This window comes from Bos grunniens, chromosome 18, assembly GCF_055505025.1.
Source record: "Bos grunniens cultivar Pamir isolate PY7600 chromosome 18, Bosgru_T2T1.0, whole genome shotgun sequence".
In the NCBI taxonomy this organism is placed as follows: Eukaryota; Metazoa; Chordata; class Mammalia; order Artiodactyla; family Bovidae; genus Bos; species Bos grunniens.
This window is the reverse complement of record NC_141182.1, coordinates 62,319,592-62,332,774: the sequence shown is the minus strand read 5'-3', so window position 1 is coordinate 62,332,774 and position 13,183 is coordinate 62,319,592. Positions and strand designations below refer to the sequence as shown.

General features: G+C 64.3%; 1 protein-coding gene across 3 annotated transcripts; it reads left to right on the top strand.

The window, feature by feature from the left end:
- The first annotated feature begins 439 nt into the window (after positions 1–439).
- Positions 440–11,325, top strand: EPN1 (epsin 1). Of its 3 annotated transcripts, none has more exons than XM_086354388.1 (11): positions 440–683; positions 3,154–3,486; positions 6,394–6,643; positions 7,222–7,346; positions 7,740–7,814; positions 8,239–8,322; positions 9,055–9,358; positions 9,547–9,657; positions 9,766–9,852; positions 10,407–10,664; positions 10,740–11,325. In XM_086354388.1, exons 2-11 carry the CDS (start codon positions 3,259–3,261, stop codon positions 10,946–10,948), a joined length of 1,731 nt encoding a protein of 576 aa, XP_086210514.1. In that variant the 5' UTR covers positions 440–683; positions 3,154–3,258; the 3' UTR covers positions 10,949–11,325. The 3 variants fall into 3 exon arrangements, with proteins under 3 accessions (XP_086210514.1, XP_086210513.1, XP_086210515.1); XM_086354387.1 differs by having other exon boundaries at positions 7,222–7,352; XM_086354389.1 differs by lacking the exon at positions 7,740–7,814.
- Positions 11,326–13,183: the final 1,858 nt, after the last annotated feature.

Below are 13,183 nucleotides of genomic sequence, written 5' to 3'. Positions count from 1 at the left end.
AGGTGACAACTCGCCTGCGTGGCCTGCCGCGCTGGGACGGGCCGGGGCGTGGCCCTGGGGAGTAGAGGACAGTTAACTGACCCAGCAGACAGCGGGGAGGGGGGTGGGGGGGCAGCCGGCTGGCCTGGTGGGCCCAAGAGCTCAGGTCGCACAAGGCACCGCCGGCGGTGGCGCGTGGCCCGCGGGCCCAGAGCTTGCGCGCGGGCGTGGTCTAGAGACGGTGCTGTTCCCGCTGTTCCCACCCAGACTCTCCCTGCGTCCCGCCCCTATGTCGGCTAGCGGCGGCGGGCGGAAATGAGGCAAAAGGTACCCGGCCATGGCGCCCGCGCGCCGGAAATGACGACACGCGAGGGCGGGGCTAGGAAGTGGCGATTGCGCAGACTCGCCGCAGGCAGGACGGCCGGGTGGGTCGGGGGGTCACTTCCGCTTCCGGTCCGTCGCCTTCTTCTGTTGCTTCCCGTCCGCTCGGCGGCTCCCCTCCCCCGCCCGGCTCTCCGCGCCCCTCCCGGGCGGCGGGGCGGCGGGGCCGTCGACGTGCGGCCCTCCGTGCGTCCGCGCGTGCGCCCGAGCGCGGCTCCGCGTCCGCCGCCCGAGGCCCGGCACGCGCCCCGTGACACCGAGGCCGAGCGGGGGCAGGGGGCTGCCCGCCATGAGCCCCCAGAGCGCGGCGTGAGTGGCCCGAGGTGAGCGCGGGCGGGGAGCGGGGGGCGGGCGGTCGCGCTCTGGCAGCTCCGCGGCTTTCGTGTGTCTGCGCCCGCCCGGCCTGGACCGCCCGCGGCTCTCCGCCCTCCCGCGTTTGCCTCCCGCGGGCCCCGCCTGGGCCTCGCCGGTGCTCGTGTCCGTGTGTGTCTCGGCGTTTCTACAGAGCGCTCGTCCCTGTGTGTCTGTACCGGTCTTGTGCTTTTCTGTCACGTGTCGGCGTCGGAGGGTCAGAACTAATGCCAGTGTCTCCGGTCTGTGCCTCTCTCCCCGCCGTCCTCCCGTGTCATGTTTGTCCTGGTGCTCGTCTCTTCCAGCCCCGAGTCCCTCTCGGCGGGTCTGTCGCTTGGTCTGGGATCTGGCCTTCCTTCCAGGTTAATGAGTGAGGCGTGAAGAGCCCGACTCTGCAGTGAGAGGCCCACTTTGTGCCACCCTGTAATATTTATAAGCTGACCAGACAGTTCCTTAGTCTTTAAAATAGTAGGGCAGCCCTGCCTCATAACGGAGGTGATGCTGCTCCTCGCCCATAGCCTGTCCTTAGCTGCTGGGAGCTCTGGTTCCCATTAGTACTTGTAGATTTTCTGTTCCACACGGTTAAGGTTTGATATCGTTTGATATCTGAGTAACTTTTGGAGAATTTTGCCATATCATTTGTCTTTTATTTAATCTCGTAATTTTGTTTGGGTCAGCCAATTGTGAAAAACCTAGTCTCCTTAGACGTACCCATGAAGTCTTAGTTGTGCTGTGTTGAGTTTTTCTTCTAACGTCCTTTAGTATAAACACTGTGTTAAGATAGCACATCTTCTTTCGAAAATGTTTTTTTTCTGATGATGAAAACCAGCCAGTGTTATTGAGCTCTTATTATCTGTGGATCTGGGAGTTGAGTACTTTATGTTCCCATTGTATTTAATCAACAAACCCGGCAGCTGGAAATCCTTTCCTTTATTTCACAGTTGAGCAAACTGAATCCCAGGGAGGCCAGAATTTGGACCCAAGTTTCGTTGTTCTTTCCCTTTTCTTGTCTGATTTCCCAGTCCCAGCTTAGCCTGTTTCTGGGCCTCTGTGTTCTCTCTTTGCCTCCCTGCTTCACTCCGCTCTCGTTTCTTTATCTGTCGCTGTGTCTTTGCCCAGGTTTCTCTGTGTTTCTCTCCTCTCTCTCTCCTTTCCTCTCAAAGGCCCCTGCTCTGTGTCGCACACAAGCGCTGTGTCTTCGTGTGTCTGGCTGGGCCTATCTCTAGCCCTGGCCATCTCTCTCCAGCCGTTCACAGCCGTCTCCGCGTGTCTGGCTCCCCTGCGTTTGGGGCAGGGACTCAGGTGGTAGGAGGCCTCCACAGGAGAGGCTGCGGGCGATGGTCAGAGCCTGCTCTGGGACCCGGCTGCCCCGGGGGAGGCCCGGGCCTGGCTTCCTCCCTGTGAGGCGTCTGCAAGTCATGCATGGTCTGTGCGGTGGAGCAGAGGCGCAGGCGTGACCCGGTGCGAGGCTGCGGAGGGTTCACGGATCCCCGTCCCCTCTTCTGTTTCTTCTCGTCACCCTCCCCTCAGCAGAGGTTAAGTTAAAGGGACCTGTTTTGGAGCCTGAGGTGGCCTGGGACGGAGCCTGCACCGCCTGCCTAGTGTGTGACCTTGGCCGGGCGCTTAAGCTCTGTGACCCGTCTCCTCCTGTTAGAACCCAGTGTCGGTGTCAGATGAGATCACGCGTGTCCCGTGCTCCCTGAGTGCCGGGCACACCTCCGGGGCCCAGCCAGGGGGCTGCACTCTTCCTTATCTCCCCCCGGCGGGACACCACGTCCCCCTCCCCACCTCCTGGCCCTCTCCCTTTCTCGGCCTCCTCCGTGTGCCCCGTTTCTGCCCCCACCTGCGCTGGAGGTCTCTCCTGCCTGCCCCCTCTTCCCTTCCTTCCTGCTCCGTTTACTGAGTGGCTCTTCCGGGCCAGCTCTTCTGCCGGGAAAAGCCTTGTCCGTCCAGAGCTACATGGTTGCTGCCCCCACGGGCTCTGGGGGCGGCCAGCCCGAGTCAGACATGCTTAGGAAATCACGAGGACAAGCCCTGGTGTGGGGGTGGGTCGGGCTGGAGGTTCCTGCTGAGCCTAGTGGAGGACGGGAGGAGGAACGGGGTGGCTGTCTCAGGACCCACCCACGGGGACAGCGCGCGTCCTGACCCCCAGCTTCCCTTTCGGTGTCTAGACTCCGGATAGAGGCCCCATCTTACAGAGGAGAAAACTGAGGCTCCAGAGGTGCCAGCTAGGAAGTGTTAGCTGGGGTGTGCCCCAAGGGCCCTTGGCCCCCTGCACGCTCTGCCACCAGAGCAGGAAGGTGCTGGGCATGATTGAGGAACTGAGAGACAGTGGGGTGACTCAGGCAGAGACTGGTTGCGGCAGGAACCCCGTCCTGCGCCTCAAGGGCCAGGCGGCTGCAGGCCCCACGCCTGGTTCTGAAGGTCCTCTCCACCCCCCAGATGCGGTGACCCGCCAGTTGCTGCCACGCTGCCTCCCCCGTCCTGTTGCCCGGCTCTGCTCGCCCGGGGGCCCGTCCCCACCCCCCGCCACCACCCCCCGCCACCATGTCGACCTCCTCGCTGCGGCGCCAGGTGAAGAACATCGTCCACAACTACTCGGAGGCCGAGATCAAGGTGCGTGAGGCCACGAGCAACGACCCCTGGGGCCCGTCCAGCTCGCTCATGTCCGAGATCGCTGACCTCACCTACAATGTGGTCGCCTTCTCCGAGATCATGAGCATGATCTGGAAGCGGCTCAATGACCACGGCAAGAACTGGCGGCACGTCTACAAGGTCAGTGTGTGGGGGGGGCCCGCTGGGCAAGGGGGGCGGCTGACCGGGGGGCACCTGGAGGCAGGCCCACTTTCCCAGTTTCCGGGAGGAACTGGAGTTCTGTGTCTTTTCAGTGAAGGCAACAAACATAACGATTTTAAGAATTCTTAGTTCCGTGGTGTTTTCTCCTTGTGGAGTTAGGGCCATTGTTTGAGGTAGTGCTGGGCCGCAGTGGCTGCTTTTGTCGCGGAGCATGGGCTCTGGGACATTTAGGCTCGTGCTTGTGGCGCTTGGGCTTAGTTGCTCTGCAGCGTGTGGGATGGACCACATGCCACCTGGACCAGGGATGGAACCGTGTCTCCTGCATTGGCAGCTGGATTCTTATCCCCTGTGCCATCAGGGGAGCCCCAAGTCTTGTGAACTTTGAAGAAGGGGCAGGTTCTAGGCTGGTCTGCTCTCAAGGCCTACGTGGATGTTCCATGTCCACTCTCATGTGCCGCGAGCCCAGCCCCCTCCGCACCTCCTGTCATCCCCGGGGTCCTCTGTGCATGGGGCTCCAGGCAGGGGTAGTAGCCCCAGGGAGAGTGGGGGTCGTGGGACGGCTCCGTTTCTTTGCTGCGGTGGTGCTCACGCAGCTACGTCTGATTTCCAGAACTCAGAGCTGCATGAGAGTTTTACTGTAAGTCATTTCCTGCTTTTAAAAAGGAAAACGAGTCTGGGTTTTAGGGATCATTCCCTATTAAGAGAACAAAGATTTGTTACTTTTAAAAACCCCACACTCCCAAGTGTTTAAGTTCGGGCTGATGACGGGGGACATAACTGGCTACCTGATGGTGATTTTTAAGTGGCTTGCACCGTCTGCTCTTGCACACATGGCGGGGATGACTGTCCAGTTGCGCTTGCCATTTTCCAGAACCGGGATTTCTGGGCCCACGCTCGTGCCCTGACCCTGTGCTGTGCACGCGCGCCCCTATTCAGTGCACAGAGAGACGGACAGACCCCAGGCTTCGGGGGAGGGGGACTCGGTTGCACACGGCCGTCTCCCGTCTCGCTGCTGCTCTGGGGGCCTGGGGCCTGGTGTCCCAGGGCGGGTCCAGGAGTGGCCAGGGCTGGGCTGAGGCCAACTCTGGATAGTGGACTCCTGGGCCCAGGAGTGCCGAGGAGTCCCATCCGTGAACTTGAGTGGTCAAGGTTCTGCTCTATGTGGGGTGGGCAGCACAGGGAGGCGCTGGTCTCATGGCCCGGAGCCCGCGCTGGCCCGGCCACCCGGCCCAGGGAGGCTGCGGGGCTGCTGGCTCCCTGCCATGCCCCGATCGGCTCACTGATCGCCTGAGGCACTTGTTGGGGAGGGACGGGAGGGACGTGGCCTGGTGACTGAGCTGTGGGTGAGGGCGGTGGAGGCACTTTCTCCAGGGCTGCCCCCGCACCGGGTGGAGGCGTGCAGGTTTGCAGCGAAGCCCACCAGCTGTGGCTCCAGCCGCGCTTGGTGTGAGGGAAGCGCTGTCGGCGTGTGGCCTGCGTGGGCTGCACTCAGGATGGGACCCTGGCCCCTGCGGGGCGACCTGCTGAGCCCTGTTGGCGTGTGCCCATGGCTGGGACCCCTGGGGCAGCCCGCTGGCCCCTCTGTGTGCCCGGGGTGGGGATAGGTAGCTCGTCTCCCAGGGACACGGCACCTGAGGTAGTGACGGAGACTCCCGGGGCTGCGGTCACTGATGCCCGCTTCCTGTGCGGAGGGTGAGGTGTGGCGGCTGCATGGAGCTCACACATGTCCCTCCCCTAGGGGTTAGGTCGTTCCTGTGCTCACACACGCAATTCTCAAGTGCTCAGAGCCCTGAGATGCGCGTTTTGAGGCTGATGCCAGGGCTGCTTCTGGACTGGGCTGCGGTGGTTGCCTGGTGTGCGGGCCCCCGGAGCATGGTGTTGGCATCCCCTTCCCTCGGGGACTGTTGTCATGTGTGGGTGTGACCTCGGGAAGCCGCTGAACCCCAGGGTGCGGCTGGCCCAGGGGGTCAGGAGCCTGTGGTCCCCATGCGGTGCGAGGTGTAAACACCTCTGGGTCAGTTAAAGACTAACCTCCGGCAACCTGGTAACCATATCGACACACCTCTGGGAGCCGTGCCAGACCTTAGCTGGGCTCCCGGGAAGGCAGTGGAGACGTGACCTGGGTGAATTCCAGCGTGGCCCTGGGCTGGCCCCTCTGCTGACGTGGTAGCCCAGGGCAGTGCAGTGGGTCTGGGAGGCCCGGGCGTCACCTGCAGACTGCGTGTGCCCTCTGCCTGAGGACTGTGGCTGGGGCCTCCTGCAGGGCCTGGACGGACCCAGCCCTCTCTCGCTCTCAGAGGCCTCGCCCAGGGTGTGGGCTGCAGGGTATTCCCATCTGACTTGTTGGGAAGGAAGTGTGTCCCCATGTCATAAAATGAGAAGATCCCAAAGGCTGTTTCTCCCTCCCTCTGAGGCCGTGGTCCTCCAGTCGTGCCAGGCGGGTGTGGAGTCCCTGCTTCAGACGACACTTGCTAGGCTCCTGGTATGCACTGAGCACCTGAGTGTGACCTTCCGGGTCCAGCCATGTGGCCTTTGTCTTCGTTTTTTCGAAACAGCAGGTCTGTGCTGTGCAGGGACACCTGCGTGGGCTGCGGGCCAGGCCTGCATTTCCGCCCGCTGTGCCTTGAGACAGACGGAGGTCGCACGCACTGCGGTTCGTCCTTGTCACCCAGGGGCGCCGTGCTGTGCCGTCATCACCCACCTTGTTCACAGCATCTTCGTCCCCCAAGTCCGGGCTCTGGGTTTGCCTGCTTCGATGCTTCTGTGGGCTAGCTGGTGCGCTCTGTTCTTGGGGCTCGGCTCCTGCTGCCCGGGGGGCTGTTCTCCAGGTCCCGCTGGGGGCACTGGTGCTGCTGGGCCCTGGGTGACGAGGCGATGCCCCTGCAGGCCATGACACTGATGGAGTACCTCATCAAGACGGGCTCGGAGCGCGTGTCACAGCAGTGCAAGGAGAACATGTACGCTGTGCAGACGCTGAAGGACTTCCAGTACGTGGACCGCGATGGCAAGGACCAGGGTGTGAATGTGCGTGAGAAGGCCAGGCAGCTGGTGGCCCTGCTGCGTGACGAGGACCGGCTGCGGGAGGAGCGTGCTCACGCACTCAAAACCAAGGAGAAGCTGGCGCAGACTGCCACAGGTGAGCGGGGGTCACTGCGGGCTGGGATCACAGCGAGACGCCAGCGGACGGCCAGGGGTTTCTCTGCTGACCATGGTCAGAGTGGAGCAGTGCAATGCTGGGGGCAGGGGCTGCAGGGGAAGGCTGCTGCTCCCTTTGGTCTTCACCCGCGTTTTCTCTCCAGCCTTTGCTCACTCACCCCTGGTGCCTAGAGCGGGGTGGGGGCCAGCTGTGCAGGCTGTCCCCTCCCAGCATCTAGCCCCGGGCCCAGCCCTGGAGCCCGAGACCCCTGGCTCCCCAGTGGGAGCCATCGGGAGCTTTCCAGCCCTGGAGAAGGGGGAGGAGGCCATTCATCCCTCAACCGAGAGCAGGAGCTTAGGCCTCTGGCTCAGAGGTCCTCAGGGCCCTGCCCCTCACCAGCTGACTTTTGCCCAGGCCCTCAGGGCCGTCCCTCCGCGCCCCGGTCGTTCCTCCAGGTGGGGTCGCCTCACTGTTCCTCAGCCACGGAGTCTGCATCCCACTGGGGCACGGGAGCGTCTCAGACTCTGCCCTCTGTTGGGTCCCATCTTCTCGGGGTCTCAGCGGCTATGTTCCCTCAGCTTCCTCCGCAGCCGTGGGCTCCGGGCCCCCGCCCGAGGCGGAGCAGGCCTGGCCACAGAGCAGCGGGGAGGAGGAGCTGCAGCTGCAGCTGGCGCTGGCCATGAGCAAGGAGGAGGCCGACCAGGTACCGGTGCGCTGCTGTGGGGTCGCAGGCGCGGGTCTGAGTCCGCTCTGTTTCCATCTCCACGCCTCGCCTCCACCCCTCCAGCTCTCCCTCTCCACCCTCCTCCTCTCTGGAGGACTGGCCCCACCCCAGCTTGTCTCTGCTGTTCTTCACCAGGTCGGGGCCCTGACTCTGTGTCTCGTGCTCGGTCTGGCCCGGCTGTCTTCCCTCCTCCTGTGTGTGCATGTTCAGGCTCTCTCCCCGCCTCCCCGGCCCCGCCTACCACCTGACCCCGCCCCTCACACTTCCCGGCCCCGCCCTTCACACGGTTTCCGCGGCTCCGCCTCCTCTCTGACCCCGCCCCCTCACGCTCTCTCTCCCTGGCCCCGCCCCCTCACGCTCTCTCTCCCCCAGCCCCCGTCCTGCGGCCCCGAGGATGACGCCCAGCTCCAGCTGGCCCTTAGTTTGAGCCGCGAGGAGCACGATAAGGTCAGAGCAGCTTCCCCGACCACCAGGCTCACCTAAGACCCTTCCTAGGTCCCCGCCCCCACACTCCCACTGCAGCTTCTGTGGGACCCCTTGTCAGACCGGCTCAGACCGTGCCCCACCCCCACCCCACGGCGTGTGTAGCTGCTCTGGGCTGAGGGTGCCCTGCTCGCCACCGCCAGCACCCACCCCGTGGGAGGAGACCCCTGTGTCAGGCGCCCCTGTCCCCGCACAGCACCCTGACTCCGACCTCGCTCCGCCCCCGTGTCCCTTCACATCGCACCTTTGTCCACATCCCATTGTAATTTTCAGTCGCCTTGTCTGGGTGGGGGCTTCTGGGGCCATGCATTTCTGGGGGAGGGGGTGCAGTGAGAGTCCAGTCACCCAGAGTCTGACCCCTCCCCGCCTGCCGCTCCGGGTGGATCAGGAGGAGCGGATCCGCCGTGGGGACGACCTGCGCCTGCAGATGGCCATAGAGGAGAGCAAGAGGGAGACGGCAGGCCAGGAGGAGGTGAGTGTGGCCCTAGGCCAGCTTTGGCCAAAGGTGACTTCAGTGTGCACACAGCTCCCTGCTCCTGGGAGGGGGGGCATAACTAGGGGCCCCCTCCGCATCCAGGGGGATCTGGCTCAGCCCAGGGACAGCCCGGGATCGGGATTGGTGTGTGCACTGCTATGCTGCCCGGAGCCCATGAACTGGGGCGGGGCAAGGGGGCCTGGGTCGGCCCGGCGAGGACATGGCCCAGGGCGGCTTTGGCCTTGGTCCTCAGTTCTGCAGGGCTGGTTGGCGGTCTGGGTTGGTGGGGAACGGTGTGTCTGTGTGGGGGCCTGCTGACGGCTGTGACGAGAGCGATGGCGGGGCCCCGAGGAAGGAGGGCTGGGGGCCGTGTGGGGTGGGGAGGCGGCGGGCAGAGCAGAGCCTGTCAGAGCAGCCGGCGGCGGCGTCCGCCCCCACTTCCCTCTAGTCCGCGGAAGCTCAGCCTCCTGGTGGGCCGCCTCCCTCCCCCCTTCTCCTCCTGCTAAAGAGAAAGGGTGTCCTTTATTTTTAGGTCTGATCTGGGGTCATCTCCACCCCTCTTCTTGTTCTGGGCACTTCTCTCTACCTCCGGATCCCCTCTCTATCCCCCAGGGTCCCCTCTCGAAGTCTGGGGTCCCCTCCTCCTTCTGGGTACTTTTTTCTACCCTCCCCACGGGGTGCCCTCTGGGTCCGGAGTCCCCTCACCCCTCGCTTTCTTTTCTCCTGCAGTCATCCCTCATGGATCTTGCTGACGTCTTCACGGCCCCGGCTGCTGCTCCTGCCACTGATCCCTGGGGGGCCCCTGTGTCCATGGCTGCTGCCCTCCCCACAGCTGCCCCCGCCTCGGACCCTTGGGGGGGACCTCCTGTCCCTCAGGCTGCTGATCCTTGGGGGGGTCCAGCCCCTACCCCGGCCTCTGGGGACCCTTGGAGGCCTGCTGCCCCTGCAGGGCCCCCAGCTGACCCTTGGGGGGGGACCCAGGCCCCTGCGGCTGGAGAAGGACCAGCACCCGACCCGTGGGGGGGCTCTGATGGTGAGACCCCCTGCCCCCAGTATGCAGCCCTGGGGGTGGGGGACTGGTAGCTGTGGGGGTGGAGGTGGCCTCTGGGATGGGGTAATGGGGGCTAGGTGGGAGGGGCCGGGCCCGCGGCCGCAGGGACGCCTGGCTTAGGGTGGGCAGAGGGGAGTGCCGGCGCCTCACACGCCTCCTTCTGACCCCAGGTGGGGCCCCAGTTAGCGGACCCCCGGCCTCTGACCCCTGGGCCCCAGCTCCGGCCTTCTCAGACCCCTGGGGGGGGTCCCCTGCCAAGCCCAGCACCAATGGCACTGCAGGTAAGTGGAGGGGGGCTTCGGGGGGGGCGGGGGCAGACCCCTGGGTGTGTGAGGGGTCCGGTGTCCTGGGTCCTAGGGAAGCTGAGTGCCATCTTGACCCCCACGCAGTGGTTGGGGGCTTTGACACGGAGGCCGACGAGTTCTCTGACTTCGACCGCCTGCGCACGGCCCTGCCGGCCTCTGGGAGCAGCACAGGTGAGCCCCCACCCCGCCCGCGCTGGGCGTCCATTGCACGGTCACCCGCCGGTGTTCAGAGACGAGCACGTGTCCTTTGACGTGATGGCAGGTTTGGTGGGGAACCGCGCCCCCCTCCTCACCTGCCTGCTGGGGTTTCTGCGTACGGCGGGCGTGCTGCCCACTGGCCTGGCCTGTGGGCCTCGCTCCTGGGAGACCCCTGTGCTCTGTCCACGTCCGAGCAACGCTCACTTGGAGGCAGCAGGCCCAGGGCTCGTCCTTCCGCCTCTCTGCAGCTTTTTTTGTGCCTTTTCCCCAACATAGCTGGGGTTCTGCTATCTTTAAAAAAACAAAACCAGGCCCCGTGAAGGGTAGTCTGTCCACCTGGCCCCACCCCGGTGGTCCCCACGTGTGTGCCGGTCTCCTGGGAGCTGTCCGCGCTGCTGGGCCTGCACCTCCTCGCCCCTGAGGGGGAGGCCTGGCCCCTGGGCCACGCCCACCGCGGGTGGCTCGGGGCCCCTCTCCCGGGCCCTGCGTCTCAGGGTCTCCCCTGAGCCCTTCTGCGGCCCCTTCAGGGGAGCTGGAGCTGCTTGCCGGAGAGGTGCCCGCCCGCAGCCCTGGCGCCTTCGACATGAGCGGGGTCGGGGGCTCTCTGGCTGAGGCTGTGGGGAGCCCCCCGCCCGCGGCCGCTCCGACCCCCACGCCGCCCACGCGCAAGACGCCAGAGTCTTTTCTGGGCCCCAACGCGGCTCTGGTGGACCTGGACTCGCTGGTGAGCCGGCCGGGCCCCGCGGTGCCCGGGGCCAAGGCCTCCAATCCTTTCTTGCCAAGCGGTGAGTGTAGCTGCGGGGACTGGGGGGCGCGGGGGCGCGGGCAGACCCCTGACTGCCTCGCCCTCCTCCCCGCAGGAGCCCCGGCCACCGGCCCCTCCATCACCAACCCCTTCCAGCCTGCGCCCCCCGCGACGCTCACCCTGAACCAGCTACGGATCAGCCCCGTGCCCCCAGTCGCCGGAGCGCCGTCCACGTACATCTCTCCCCTCGGCGGGGGCCCTGGCCTGCCCCCTATGATGCCTCCGGGACCCCCGGCCCCCAACACTAACCCCTTCCTCCTATAATCCGGGGCGGGAGGGGCCTCCCCCATTCTGCTCCCTGGGAGACCAGTGTTGTGAGTGCATGTGAATCGGGGGACCCTGCCCCCCCCCCCAGCGCCCTTCCCCCTCCTGGGGCCCACTCACACTACAGCCTCTTCCTGTGTCCCCCGCCCGCCTCCCTGAGAGAAACTGGACGCGGCTGGGGAGGGTGCTGGCCGGAGGAGGACCCTTCCCACGGCATTAGAAGGGGGAGGGGCAGCGGGGGGCCCCCGCCAGTTCCCCTCCCCCAGCCTCTGGCCCTCAATCAGTGTTTGAGCCGCCTCCTCCCCTCACGCACCCCTCGGTGAATCCTCGGTGATGATTTTGGCAACTTCGGGAATAAATGGCGATTCTCACGGGCATGGAGCCCCCCAGTCCCACTCATGGGTCCTGTGGCCCCTTCCCCCAGGGGCCCGGGGCTTGCAGTCCATCTGCCTCTTAGGGGCAGGGGGGAGCCTCGATTTCCCTGACTCCGGGTGCCGTGGGGGGGGGTTCTGTGTCGGGGGTGGGAGGGGCTCCGTGGGTCGTTGGGCTGCGGCCCCCTGGCCGTCTGGAGAGCTGATGGAGGTGGGGCGTGGACGGTGTCGAGAGCGGGGCTGGACTTGTGGGTTGTTGGTGAGGACTCCGTGTGTGCACACATGCACACCCGCCACGTGGGGCGCAGGGCCCTGGGCCCCCAGAAAGAGCGCCCGGGTGACTGGGCTTCAGGGAGAACCCCACCGCACTCGAGGGGCTAGGTCCCACTGTGGGGTGCTCCTGCAGCTGTTCTCTCAACTGGCTCTGGCTTCGGGGACCCGTGGGCCGGGTGCCCCGAGATCAGCTGGCCCACGTCCTTTCCCAGGAGGTGCCTCCCCTCTGGGTGAGGGCAGGACAGACCTCCAGGGTTCCGGAGGGCCTGCACGGACGCCCGGGCTGCCCCGCTGGACCACCCTCTGACGTCTGGGGGACTGGCGGGTCCTCGACACTACAGCTATCTCCGCGCCCGGTGCCGGGACGGATGGAAGAGGGGCCACCCCGCTGCCCCAGGGAGGGTGGAGACCCAGGGAACTTGCTCCGGGAGGTTGGCCGGAGGTGGTCTGCGGGGGAGCGGGGCGGGGTTCCGGTGAGTGTAGACTGGCAGGACACGCTTCCTGTCCCCAGGGCCCCCACATCAACACCGCCCATACTCACCTGCCCTCCCCTGAACCTGCCATGGTCCCTAACCACACCCCCCCCCCCCACAGGCCCTGGACCCCACACATGAAGCCCCTTGGTCCCCCCAAACCCCGATGGTAGGATGAAGGTAGGTATCCCAGAGGCTTTTCACCAAAAACACGTTTCTTTTGCCGTCTTCAAATTCCCTATTGAGCGTGTCTTCTTACTTTATTCTCCTCTGGTCAGTTGTCCAGTCGTGTCTGACCGTTTGCGACCCCACAGGCTGTAGCCCACCAGGCTAGTCTGTCCATGGGATTCTCATCCAGGCAAGGATACTGGAGTGGGTTGCCATGCCTTCCTCCAGGGTATCTTCCTGACACAGGGATTGAACCTGCATCTCTTGCGTCGCCTGCATTCGTGGGCGGATTTTTTACTGCTGAGCACCAGGGAGGCCCCCTGGGCTAATTCTTTATTTCTTCCAGCTTATTTTACTTTTGTTTGATCACTTAAGAGTTTCCCTGAGTACTGTTTAATGTGTTCCTTAAAATACAGTTTTAACTGACGCTTTCCAGCACAGGAAACTGTAGAGAGGAGGACCCGCCCCCTACTGTCTCTGCTCAACGTTTGTCCAACCTCCCCCAGATCCAGTTTCCTCACAAACCCCTCCACTGGAGAATTTTGGAGATTGCACTCTGGCTAGGAACCATTTGGTGCTAGTTCGTATGTGGTGGGGGGACCCTACAGATGTCCCTGTAGCTCAGGCAAAGAATCTGCCTGTGATGCAGGGGGCCAGGGTTTGATCCCTAGGTGGGGAAGATCCTCTGGAGAAGGGAATGGCAGCCCATTCCAGTGTTCTTGTCTGGAGAAGTCCATGGACACAGGAGCCTGGTGGGCTATGGTCCAGGGGGTTGCAAAGAGTTGGACACTACTGAGCGACCGAGCACACATAACTTCAATCATTATAAAGACAAAAAATGATTGTTTAAAAAATGAGAATTAAGCGAGGTGCTAGAAATGGATGGATGTAGTTGGAGCTCCAGTCAGACCCCCTTTACCTGTAGCATGCCACACAGCCCCAGCTGCAGA

Bases quoted from the DNA above. Each gene is read 5' to 3' on its own strand.
- EPN1 (XM_086354387.1), top strand. From the start codon at position 3,259: ATGTCGACCTCCTCGCTGCGGCGCCAGGTGAAGAACATCGTCCACAAC. The intron at 9,853-10,406 runs GTGAGCCCCCAC...CGGCCCCTTCAG, and splicing joins GGCCTCTGGGAGCAGCACAG to GGGAGCTGGAGCTGCTTGCC. The intron at 10,665-10,739 runs GTGAGTGTAGCT...TCCTCCCCGCAG, and splicing joins CAATCCTTTCTTGCCAAGCG to GAGCCCCGGCCACCGGCCCC.